The sequence below is a fragment of the Vulpes lagopus genome, chromosome 6, assembly GCF_018345385.1.
Source record: "Vulpes lagopus strain Blue_001 chromosome 6, ASM1834538v1, whole genome shotgun sequence".
Lineage (NCBI taxonomy): Eukaryota > Metazoa > Chordata > Mammalia > Carnivora > Canidae > Vulpes > Vulpes lagopus.
In genome coordinates, this window is record NC_054829.1 from 34,963,355 (window position 1) to 34,976,513 (window position 13,159).

At 36.4% G+C, this 13,159-nt stretch overlaps 1 protein-coding gene across 5 annotated transcripts in view; it reads right to left on the reverse strand.

Moving 5' to 3' along the window:
• The window catches only part of SYNE2 (spectrin repeat containing nuclear envelope protein 2), a 326,121-nt gene that overhangs the window by 149,131 nt on the left and 163,831 nt on the right, over positions 1 to 13,159 (reverse strand). For all 5 annotated transcript variants that reach the window (XM_041759982.1, XM_041759984.1, XM_041759987.1 and 2 more), the window contains one exon: positions 12,186 to 12,527. In XM_041759982.1, the coding sequence (XP_041615916.1) occupies positions 12,186 to 12,527 (342 nt within the window). The remainder of the gene's footprint in view (positions 1 to 12,185; positions 12,528 to 13,159) is intronic.

A 13,159-nucleotide genomic window follows, 5' to 3' on the forward strand; every position in this document is an offset into this window, starting at 1 on the left:
AAAAAATACCACCTAGATAGCAACATAGAATGTCAATGATAAGGGAAACTGGGTAAGAGATATATGAAAACTCTCTGTATTATCTTTGCAACTTTTTCCATCAATGTAAAACTATTCTAGAGTTAAAAGATTATTTAAATAAGACAGATGTACAGAGGTGTATGTGTCTGGAGCTTTACCAAAACTGTTAAGAAAACTCAGCTGACCAGCATTACCGGTTTTGACATAGCACATAGCACAAGTCACTTCTTTTAAAAGGCTACAAATGATGAAAATGATTTTGTGAATTTCCTCCGTTCCTAACAATTTGACATGTAAACTATAGTTAAAAATCTACAGGGAAGACAGCATCTTAGGAGGAAAAATTCAGGAAAGCTATGAGAGGAACAGAGAGCTGCTACACCACAGGCTCCATTGGGCTATGAGTGCTCCTTGCCATAAGCCATAATCATGAGGTGGATGCCTGTCTCCCACTTGGTGCTTATTGTTACTTAGAGTCCTCCCACAAATTCACCTGCAGAACAAGAGTGCCTGAGGTGAAGCTTGAGGTATTGGACCTTAGGAAGACTTTACTTATTATTAATCATCTACTAAGGACAGAGCCCTTGGTCTATCTTACGTCATAAACCAGTGACTTGAGAACTACCAACATTTTGCCACTTGTAATCTGCCTTTCGTGGTCAGAGAGAGCATTCTGAAAAACCTGAAATCACTCCTAAATCACCACCTGTTTACCAATTCCAAAAGCCATGTTTCTACCTTGGCAGAAAATCCAACAGAATCCCTCAAAATCCCTCAATCCCTCAAACGAACATTTCAAATTTAAAAGGTAACATTCCCTTGCTCATGCCAGAAAGGTTGCAACACAGACTCAAGGTCCTGATTGGCTCCTGGAAAGATTCTTTTGTAATCAGTCATCCTTTGCTCATCACCTCTGACTATATTTTATTTTGATTCTGCAGTCTCATTTGAATGATTTTATTTTAAACATGACATTTCAAGCACAGAAAAACAAAATATAACTTATAGTCATTAACCATGGTACAGATAAAAGTAATATAATTTTCCATATAAAAAATATAATTTAAAGCTCGATATTCATCCCTTTTCCCTTCTTCCTCACAAATAACCACTATTCTAAAATATACACATACATTTTTTAAAAATATATTTATTTATTTAAGTAATCTCTACCCTAAGCATGGGGCTCAAGCACACGACCCTGAGATCAAGAGTTACACATCTTCTGACTGAGCCAGCCAGGTGCCTTGACACATACATTTTTATACATTTACTACATATATTAGTATTCATACAGTATTTTATGTATTTTAATTTTTATACAGCTGGAATCATATTATCATTTTATAATAATTTGTTTTAATATAACAAATAATTTGTTATTTTCCACTCAGCAGTATGTTTTGGGGTTTATTCATGGTGACAGATATAAATCTGGTACAGTCATTTTAGCATAGTATACCATTCTACCGTCTGCATGAACATGACTTACTTGTCTGTCAGGCTACTGTGAACATAATATTGTTTCCAGTTTTTCTTATTAGAGATACTGGTCTGACAAACACCCTTGTGTAGACCTTTTTGCACATTTGTGTGAGTTTCTTTGAGATATTTTCCTAGAATTAAAATTGCTCCTTTTGATTATCAATAGTTGTTACTTTGTTCTCCAAACTGAATTACACTTTTGATTCCCTCAGCATGGTAAAAGAATTTCCCCTAATCCTCTCTGATATTTGGTGCTAACAGACTTTCATTTCTGCCAATATAATGGATGTGAATTTAACATCAATATTGTTTTAATGGTATTTCTCTGACTGCTAAGGAGACTGAGCTACTCTCCCAGAAGAAAACATGAGCAGTAAGCCCTTTAACATATGTCTTAGCAATATTTGTTTGGACCAGTCTCTTCAGGCAAAACCAACAAAAACTAAAATAAACAGGGGCAGCCTGGGTGGCTCAGCAGTTTAGCACCGCCTTCAGCCCAGAGCATGAGCCTGGAGTCCCGGGATTGAGTCCCACATCAGGCTCCCTGTATGGAGCCTGCTTCTCCCTCTGTCTGTGTCTCTGCCTCTCTCTCTCCCTCATCCTTTATTCTCTCATGAATAAATAAATAAAATATTTTAAAAAATAAAATAACCTGATTTTAAAAATGGGCTGAGGACTTGAATACACATTTTTTTCCAAAGAAGACATACGGGTGGCCAATAGGCACATGAAAGATGTTCAACATCAATAATCATCAGCGGTGTCAATCGAAAGATGAATGGATAAAGAAGATGTGGTTTATGTATACAATGGAATATTACTCAGCAATTAGAAACAACAAATACCCACCATTTGCTTCAACGTGGATGGAACTGGAGGGTATTATGCTGAGTGAAGTAAGTCAATCGGAGAAGGACAAGCAGTGTATGTTCTCATTCATTTGGGGAATATAAATAATAGTGAAAGGGAATATAAAGGAAGGGAGAAGAAATGTTGGGAAATATCAGGAAGGGAGACAGAACATAAAGACTCCTAACTCGGGGAAATGAACTAGGGGTGGTAGAAGGGGGGAGGAGGGCGGGTGTTGGAGGGGAATGGGTGACGGGCACTGAGGTGGACACTTGACGGGATGAGCACTGGGTGTTTTTCTGTATGTTGGTAAATTGAACACCAATAAAAATTAATTAAAAAAAAATAATCATCAGAGAAATGCATATCAAAATCACAGTGATATTACTCAGCCATCAAAAATATGCAATATTATCACTTGCAATGATATAGATGAAACTAGAGAGTATAATGCGAAGTGAAATAAGTCAACAGAAGACAATTATTATATGATCTCACTCATATGTGGAATTTAAGAAACAAAACAGAGGAACATAAGGAAAGGGAGGGAAAAATAAAGTAGGATGAAATCAGATAGGAAGAAAACCATTAGAGACTCTTAACTACAGGAAACAAACTGAGGGTCGATGGAGGGGAAGTGGGAGGGGAAATGAGGTAACTGGGTGATGGGCATTAAGGAGGGCACGTGATCTAATGAGCACTGGGTGTGATATGCAACTGATGAATCACTGAAGTCTACCTTTGAAACAATAATATACTATAGGTTAATTAATTGAATTTAAATAAAATTAAATTTAAAAAGAACACAAGATATTACGCGTTAGATTGGCTATTATTACAAAGGCCAAAAATAACAAATGTTGGTGAGAACGAGGAGAAAAGGGAGCCCGTATACACTATTGATAGGAATGTAAATTGGTTCAGTGACTGGAAAACACCATGAAGGTTTCTCAAAAATTTAAAAGTAAAAATACCATACAATCCATCAATTCTACTTCTGGGCATTTATCTGAAGAAAACAAAAACACCAATTTGAAGAGATACATATCCCTATGCCATTACAGCATTATTTACAACCACTAAGGTATAGAAGCCATAAGTGTCCCTCAATAGATATGGATAAAGAAAATGTAGTCTATATATGCAATGGAATATTGCTCTCTCATAAAATAGAAGGAAATCTTATCATTTGTGACAAAATGAATGGACATTGAGGGTATTATGCTAAGTGAAATAAGTCACACAGATAAAGACAAATACTGTATGATTTCACTTATATGTGGAATCTAAAAAACAAAACAGAGGGGTACCTGGCTGGCTCAGTTAGTAGACCATGCAACTCTTGATTTGAGGTTAAATATTCAAGCCCCACACTAGGCACAGTGCTTACTTAATTAAAAAAAAAAAAAAGCAAAATACAAAAAACAAAACAGGAGTGCCTGGGTTAAATATCTGCCTTTGTCCCGAGTTATGATCACAGGGTCCTAAATCAAGCTCAATAGCGTGCTCCCTGCCCAGTACTTCTCCCTTTCTCTCTGCTCACCTCCCCCACTTGTGGATGTGCTCATGTGCGCACATACTCTCCCTCTCTCCGTTTCTCTCAAGTGGATAGATAAAATCTTAAAAAACAAAACAGAAAGAGACTTGTAGATACTGTTGATTACCAGAGTGAGGAGGGCTTGGAGGGTTGGGTGAAATAGGTAAAGGGGATTACCTTTATATTTCCAGTTATAAAATAAGTACGTCATAGGGATGTAATATACAGCATAATGAATATAGTCAATAATATTGTAACAACTTTGTATGGTGACAGATGATAACTAGACTTATCCTGGGAATCATTTAATAATGTATATAAATATCAAATCACAATAATGTATACTTGAAACTAAAAGGATATTATATGTCAATAATACTTTAAAAAACAAAAACTGAGCTACTCTCATGCTCATTAGCCATGAGTCTTAATCTTCTATGAATTACTTTTGCATATCTGTTGCCTATTTTTTACTGGGTTGATTTGTGATTTTTGGTGTTTATTTTCATATTCTGTATACTAATCTCTTAATAGTTTTTTTCACTGCAATTATTATCTTTCCAGTAGATCGTCTTTAAACTTTATATGTGACGTCTTTTGTTGAACAAGAATTTAATGCTTTAATGCAGTCAAATTTAACAGACTTTTCCTGTTTTGGATTCTATTTACAGGGCCTGTTTAAGAACGTCTTCTATACTCCGAGATCATAAAAATATTCTTCATATTTTCTTACAAAGGTTTTAACATTTTTCTCTTCACATTTAAGTTCTTCTGTAATATGCTTCTGTGTGAGTTTTGTGATAGATGAATTCAGTCTTTGTCAGAAAATTTGAGTATTTTGCCTCACTCCAGAATAATAGTTCAACTGGGTATCAAAGTTGAATAAGGTTAATAACTTTCTCCCAGCCCTTTGCAGATGCTATTACATTGCCTTCTGGCTTTCAGTGCTGAGAAATCTGTTGTCAACATAATTGTTTTTAATATGGTTGCCTTTGAGATACTTCTTTTTGGCTTTAGTGATTTATTGTTTAGCCTGTTCAAGGCTCTCTATACTTTATGAAACTGAGAATTCATACTTTCCCTCAACTCTGAAAATTCCCAGGCTTGTTTTTCCTCCATCCTCTATACTCTCTCCTCCTAGAACTCCTATCGGACTTGTGTTAGAGCATGTCAGTACATTTTCTGGGTTTCTTAGACTTTCTTTCCTATTTTCTATCTCTTTACAGCTCTGTATTGAATTATGGGTAATTTTCTCAGTTATATATTTTAGATAACTAATTCCCTTCAATCTGAGTCAAGCTTGCTGCTTAACCTGGCCAGAGCAATCTTAATTTCAATTACTAATTTTTTTATTTATTGAATTTCCATATGGTTCTTTTTCAAAGCCTACCTTTTTTTTCTCATAGTATTTTATCCGTCCTTATGATTCAAATCCATCTTTTAGATCACTAATCATTTTATTATTGTATATTATATTTCAGATTGCTGCATTATCTCACTTTCTTAATGTAGTAATTCCTCTCATTTGTAGTAATGATGCCTCTTCCCTGGTGAACTGCAACTTTGTGTTCTTCATTGATTTTTTTTTTTTTTAAAGATTTTATTTATTTATTCTGGAGAGTCACAGAGGGAGGCAGAGACATAGGCAGAGGGAGAAGCAGGCTCCATTCAGGGAGTGATGTGGGACTCAATCCCAGGACTCCAGGATCACACCCTGAGCCAAAGGCAGACACTCAACTACTAAGCCACGCAGGTGTCCCAGTGTTCTTCATTGATTGATTGATTGATTGATTGATACTAAATATCAGGCTTTTTTTTTTTTTTAATTTCACTGTGGGAATTCCTTTGGCCTGATTGATAAAATGACCCCTTCATGTGGATTTGTGCTTACTTCTTCCAAGTATACCACGGAGACAGGGAGGTAGGTAGATAGATAGATGAAAGACAGATACAGGGACTGATCTTATTAATTTATTTTTTAAAGAAGAGGTCTACTTTTTTAAGATTTTATTTATTTGAGAGAGAGAGAGAGAGAGAGAGAGAGAGAGAGAGAGAGGCAGAGAGCATGAGCTGGGGAAGGGAGTGGGGAACAGAGGGAGAGAAAGAAGCAGGCTCCCTGCTGACCTGGGAGCTCGATGTGGGGCTTGATCCCAGGACCCCAGGATCATGACCTGAGCTAAAGGCAGATGCTTAACTGACCAAGCCACTGAGGTGCCCCGTACAAAGGTTAATTTAATATTCATTTCTTGATTTGAGCTACTCTAAAATACAAGTAGTATAGATTTGGACTCCAAACCTATTTGAGATATAGGTTTAGTTTAAATTTCTCATGAGAGACCTTTTCTTTCCACCTTTAGTCCTAGTCCTTTCTCTGGGTTAGAGATTTTCTGGTCTACCTTTCTTTTGGGGTACAAACTTTTCAAAGGCTTGTGTCTATTATGGAGTATCCAATTCAACACATGGCCTCTCATGAGTCCTGATGACCTCTAAGCCCCTGAACATCTTATTCTTTCCTTCCCCACTATTCCTAGAATTTCTCTTAAAACTTTTAAAATTTAATTAGAATAAACTCACAGAAAAATATAACTTTAATTTTTTTTAAAAGATTTTTATTTATTTATATATTTGAGAGAGACAGAGAGAACAAGTAGGGAGGACAAAAGGAGAAGAACAAGCAGACTCTCTGCTGAGCCGGGAGCCCAGGGCAGGGCTTAATCCTAGGACCCTGGATCATGACCAGAGCTAAAGGCAGACACTTAACAACTGAGCCACACAGGTGTCCCCAAAAGTATAACTTTTAAACAGTGTAATAAGTGTACATATTGAGTCTCTGAGCATAAATGGAATTCTTAAAGTTGATAAATTTTTTTAAAGATTTATTTATTTATTTATTATAGACCGAGAGAGAGAGAGAGAGGCAGAGACACAGGCAGAAGGAGAAGCAGGCTCCATGTGGGGAGCCCGACACGGGACTCGATCCTGGAACTCCAGGATTGTGCCCTGGGCCAAAGGCAGGTGCCAAACCGTTGAGACACCCAGGGATTCCCCAAGTTGATAAATTTAAAGTGGATAAATGACCATTGTATCAGAAGACTGGCCGAGTTATACTGCCCACTATGTTTATTTTTAAAAGAAATGTTACTTTTTCTTCAACCACATATCTTTCCTTAGAGTTTGGCCTATTTGAAAAAAGAAATAAGAAGTGAGAGAAAGAATATCATCAACTCTCCTTAAGGGCAGGGCCATGATATTCTCATCTAAAGGTGTCTTAATTCACAAAGTAAACCTTTTAGGTCAACATTTAAAACAGTGGGCATAATGGAGCACTGTATCTGGCTTAGCAAACAAGTAAGCACAGCCAGCAGAAGTAAGCCTGTCATTAGCTTCACTCTCCCCTTTCCCATTCAGGGGCAGTGGCCCCATGCCTATAGTAATTCTGGAAAGTGAGAAGCCTAAATCTATCACTTGTAACCTGCCAACAGTAGGATAGTATAATACAAGACTAGAGGATATATTCCTTTCTTCTCTAAAGCACTCCAATATAAAGCAGTGAAAAACAATTTAAAGATAAACATACATCTTCACCACTAGAGACAAACCGAAAGGCAGATCAACACAGTCTCAGCGGCTGCCTCTTTGTGTTAACATAATGTCTACAATGTTAACATGACCTGTAGGGCACTTGTGACTCAACCAGCCTTGCCTACTTTTCAGGCCTCCGCCCAGTCCCTCTCCTCCGTCCTCCACCCTTTCTAACTCCTCAGACTGTCTCTCACCACAAGAGGAAATTCTGCTTCCTCTATCAAAAATGCTCCCAACATTCAGCCCTGAGCTCTGTTAATTCCAACCCACCCTTCGGGGCTCAGTTAAAATATTTCCTTAGAGAAGCTCTCCCTGACTACAGCTCAGGTCAGACTTCTTTATTGCAGACTACCACGGAAATGTGTTCCTTCATTTAAGTTCCTGTAATCAGGTTCTTATTAGTTAATTAGTTGATTAATGTATGCCTCCTCCTCTAGATTAGAAGCTCAATGAGAACAGAGACCATGTCTATTTTTGCTCACCATTGAACTCTCATTGTCTGCTCAATACATTTTTACTGAATAGATATGTAGATGAAGTCATATTAGACAAAAAAAAAGAAGAATTTTATTTAGTTTTTGTTTGTTAAGATGAATCACCTGTGGGTTATAGAGTAGAAAGAAATTGAGGATCTGCCTATGTAGCTGTTGTTGAGCATGCTGCTAGGAATGACAGCAATAGGCTTTGGTTGGGTTTACTGAGAGTAGAGAAGGTTCAAAATAGGCACAATAACACAGTAAGAGGTCCACTGAGGTCAGAGCGCACATTAGCATATATAAGGCTTCAATGAACAACCCACATAATACATTCAATAAAAGGGTGGGATAAACAAATGAGCATCAGGTTAGGTAGAGGACATGGGTTCTAGTCCCAGTGCTGCTGGAATATGAACTTGGCCAATAAATATCTCTGATCTCAATTCCTTCACTTGAAATACAAGGGCTAGCCTGAAAAGTTTCTAAGGTCCCTCAGCTTAAGATTTCAGAACTTCAGAACATATTCTCAAATGCATGCTGCTCATAGATGTCAACACTATGTACACTATGTTAGTCACTTGTCCTGTAAAGGAATAAATCTTGGGTTATGAAAAATACTTCTGGAGTAAGAAGTAAGATTTGATTATGGGCCAAAAAGAGCAAAGTAGTGCACACTGAAGACAGAGTTGGCATTCGGCCCAACTATGTGTCCTACTAGAATTTTTTTTTACTGAGTTATCAGGATAAACAACACCAAAAATAGACATCATTTACTCCAGAACTGAAATCTCTCTACTCAGTAAGTGGTTTTCCTTCTCATTCCAGTACTGTGTTTTGGTCACTCACCTAGAGCTGGACACCCTGCATGTTTTGCCTGTATCTGTGACCATCTACTTTCCAGAATTTCTCTATGGATGCCTTCTTAATCATTGAAATTACAAATGCTCAGAAATTTTTGAAAAGAACAAAAAACAACTCAGACATACTAACAATTACACCTAATGACAAGGAATTCAAGGAAGTAATTATAGACAAAAGGGTTTTTTTTTTTCCTTAGGAGCAATTATGTCATGTAGGTTGGGAAGGAGGGGGCAAGAAAGAGTCTTTAATACCAGTTGATTTGTAATGCTGCTTTGTGAGTTTTCAGAATAATAACAAACTAAGAATGTATTACTTTTCTTTTTTCCTTCTTTATTATTTCCCTTTTGAATACCTAAAATATGAAGAGATTAGTCAGTCTTCAATTTTTATCATATCCTAATGTGTTATTCACTTCATCTATACAGGAAGGGGAAGTGGAAGGCAGTTCTGTCTTTTAATTTTTAAAAATTCTTAGAAATTCACTTTTAAGGGCACTTGGGTGGCTCAGTGGTTGAGTGTCTACCTTTGGCTCAGGGTATGATCCCAGGGACCTGAGATCGGGTCCCTGCAAAGAGCCTACTTATTCCTCTGCCTATGTTTCTGCCTCTTTCAGTGTCTCTTATGAATGGATGGATAAAATCTTTAAAAAAAAATTTAAGAAATTCACTTCTACAAAAATACTATGATACTGGATCACAAGCATCATAACCCTTCAGTCTGCATGTTGTAATTTCTTCTGCCTCTAGCAGAAATTTATTTTGTTATTAAAGAAAAAGTCAGCTGAAGGTCCATATATAAGTTATCCCTTAAATTTCATCTAAAATGAAATTCTTGGTAAGGGATTCAAATACATACATGCTATAATGGCAGTTTTTGAAAAATGCAATCATACTTTCAACAAAACTCTAAGTTCAAATAAAACTTACTAAAGTAAAAAGTAGAAGAAAATAAAAATGTCTGGGGATCCCTGGGTGGCTCAGCGGTTTGGCGCCTGCCTTCAGCCCAGGGCGTGATCCTGGAGTCCCAGGATCAAGTCCCATATCAGGCTCCCTGCATGGAGTCTGCTTCTCCCTCTGCCTCTGTCTTTGCCTCTCTCTGTGTGTCTCTCATGAATAAATAAATAAAATCTTAAAAAGAAAAAAAAAAGAAAAATTTCCTAAAAATTCTTCTGGAGTCGATTTTAAATAATCTGATAAAAGCCCCTCCAGATTCCAAAAAGGCATGTGAAATTAGCATTAATTAAATACCTAATTAGTGTTAAATTTTAAATTGTGATAACTGTATGCCCCTATTCTAGCAGAATGATTCACACAAAAGAGGCCTCAATAAACATTTTTAATGAATTAAGTGCTTATTTTCACTATCACAATAGTTTTTTTTTTCACAATAGTTTTTGATTAATCAGACTTAGAGTTCAGTACACTGTGCTTTTATGTTATTTAGAGACTCCTGTTTAAGCCTCTACACTTGTGTCTTACACATGTTTTGAACACTTTTACTAGCTGTTCAACATTAAAATTGTTCTTGGTCTACACAGTCTAATGTTATATAAAATAAAGTTAATACAGCCAGTTTTTAGGGCAAGGAAAATAAAAGTACAAATGCTGGGGAAAAAAAAAGATTCATAACACAAAAGAGTAAAAAGTCATAATAAAATATTGCTAGAAAATTAGAACCACCTTCCTCTATCTCAAACCTGTGAAATTTATTTGAAGACTTAAGTACCCCTATCATTCTTTTAGATTTAAAAGTAGCTTATCTCCTCCTTCACAAACACAGGAATCTTCTGACCATTACACAAGACATCACAAATTAAATAAAAATGCATATTACAGTATATTTGTTTTACCTAAAAATATTTTAATGAAGTACCATAAATTATAAAGAATTCATCATTCAAGACTAAGTAAAAGCTTAATAAATTATAAAAACTCTTATTGGATTATGATCTTTACTTAATTTTCGATATGCTCTATTAAATTTTGGGAGCTCACAGCCAAAATGGGTCTGAGAAGCTAATTTTAAAAGTTATTTAGCAATTCCCTTTAGCAACATTATGTATTAGGATAGAAAGCACTCAGATATTTTTTCTTTTTTACTTATCTACTGCTATTTAATACTGTTAAAAAAAAAGTTTCTTTTATTCATATAATTCAAGAGTTACATGCATGGGCCCTTCATTCTTTAAGACATTTTCATTAGCAATATCTAACACTGCTTGTGGGATTTATAAGTCTTTTCTCATGGCCAGACAGGTGCTCCTTTGGCATTTAACCTGGTTTTATTTTACCAACCCTAGAGAATGCTGTTTCCTATAATCTTCCACACATTTCTGTTTTATTTGGGGTTTTTAAAAAGATTTTATTTATCTATTTGAGAGAGAGAGAGAGAAAGAGAAAGCACAAGCAGGAGGAGGGAAGAGGGAAAGGGAGAAGTACACTTCCTGCTGAGCAGGAAGCTCAACATGGGGCTCAATCTCAGGACCCTGAGATCATGACCTGAGCCAAAGTTAGACACTTAACTGACTGAGCCACCCAAACATCCCCATGCATTTCTGTTTTAAAACAACAGAAGTGCACATTCTTTTCATCACTATTGATCACGTACTCCATAAAAAGCTGAGATGAGAACTCACACCTAAATGGTCTATCCTTTGCTACTATCACACTGGACCCTGGACTCTGAGAGGCTGCCTAACAGGAAGACGCTTTCAAATATGGGTGACTGGATGGTTCTTTGCACCTCTTTCATTCAATCTCTAACCAGTGAGAAAGAACGTTAAGAGCCATAGGAAAATGTACCCATTTGGTTGGTCAGCATGAAACAAAACAGCATTCTTTTTTCTTCTCCCCAGGGGAAAATGAGGAACCTGAATGTTGGTGTTCTCACACCAAATGATCTGACAACATTTATAAATGCATTTGCAGGATAGGGTTAACAGGAGAAGAAAACGAAAGGAACCTATCCTTTCAAACACTCTCTGATTTCATTATAAAATCAACCAAAAGAAAAAAAAGTAGGGCTCTTGGGAATTTTTTTCTCAGAAAATGGGTAGAACACACTTTCTTTTCTTTTGCCTTTTCTAATTTGCCTTTGTGCTCTTGACCCAGGAAACTGTACCTGATTACATATCAGAGAGAATAATCAACCTAAATTGATGACTGACATTTTAACAGACTAAACAGTAATATTTCACCACTGAAATCTTGGACAGTTTTCTAAGGGCTCTTTTTACAAGTGGGCATCATAAATAGCCAGCGCATTGAGGGTTTAATTATGAAATCAGAAGGCTTGATTCACCACCCTCTCTTCAGAGCCCAACACCTCTTCATTCTCAGCCACGATGCCTTAGAGATGCAATCACAAGCACTTACCTTGTTTATTTCTCGGTCTTCCTCAAACTTTTCCAGCGCAGCTGAGTCCTGAGTGGGCTCCTGCCCATCAGAAGTGACCTCCTTCTCTCTGCCTGGCAGAGGAAACTTTTCTTTCTGTTCTGTTGAGCGTTCTGATTTGAGAATGCTATTGAGATAATTTTCTGACTCCTGCTTAGCACATTCAAGCCGGTTTTCCAAATCCTTTTGTTTACACTTAAGTGACTTTATATCATCTTTAATAATCTTCTGTCCTCCTGAAGATGTATTTTGCTTGATGGATTTTGCTAAAGCTAAAATCTTCTTTAATATGCCATCTTGTAAACGGAGTCTATTCTCTAGTTCCTGTAAGTGGAGAAAAGATTGTCACAAAAAGTACCTCCATTCAATGGTCACAAGAGTTAACAGGCTTTTGTAAACCCCAGAGGATTCTCCTCCACTAGTGGAAAGTATAAAAAATTCACCAATTCATATCACAAAGAAGAAACTCTGGGAAAAATTTAAACCAATGTGGCATCCCAGATCAAAATCCCTCACAGATTTTATAAGATACTAGAAGTTTATAAGAAGTAACAGAGAAAATTCTCACAACGCAGTTCCTAGAACATAGGAGGCAGTCAACATATATTTGCTAAGCATATATTTTGTTCAAGATACAGCTTGAAAAGAATTTTAAAAATCATTTAGAATATACCCGCATGAATCTAGTATTAATATTTACCATTCAGAGCAAAGCTTAAATCAATCTAGCTAATGCAATATCTTAAATTTAGCAGGAACTCAATCAATAGTTTACTCAATGCATGAACAGATCAGGCTGATTTGAGAACTCAAGACTCAAAAGGAAATTAAGGACTAATGTGTGTTCAGTGGTTACTGACGTTACTGTTGAAATAGAATAAGCCTTAAAGTTACTAGGTGAACTATATAGTATTTGTTAGTCACTATCCTAATAGACTATACAGTATTCATTCATT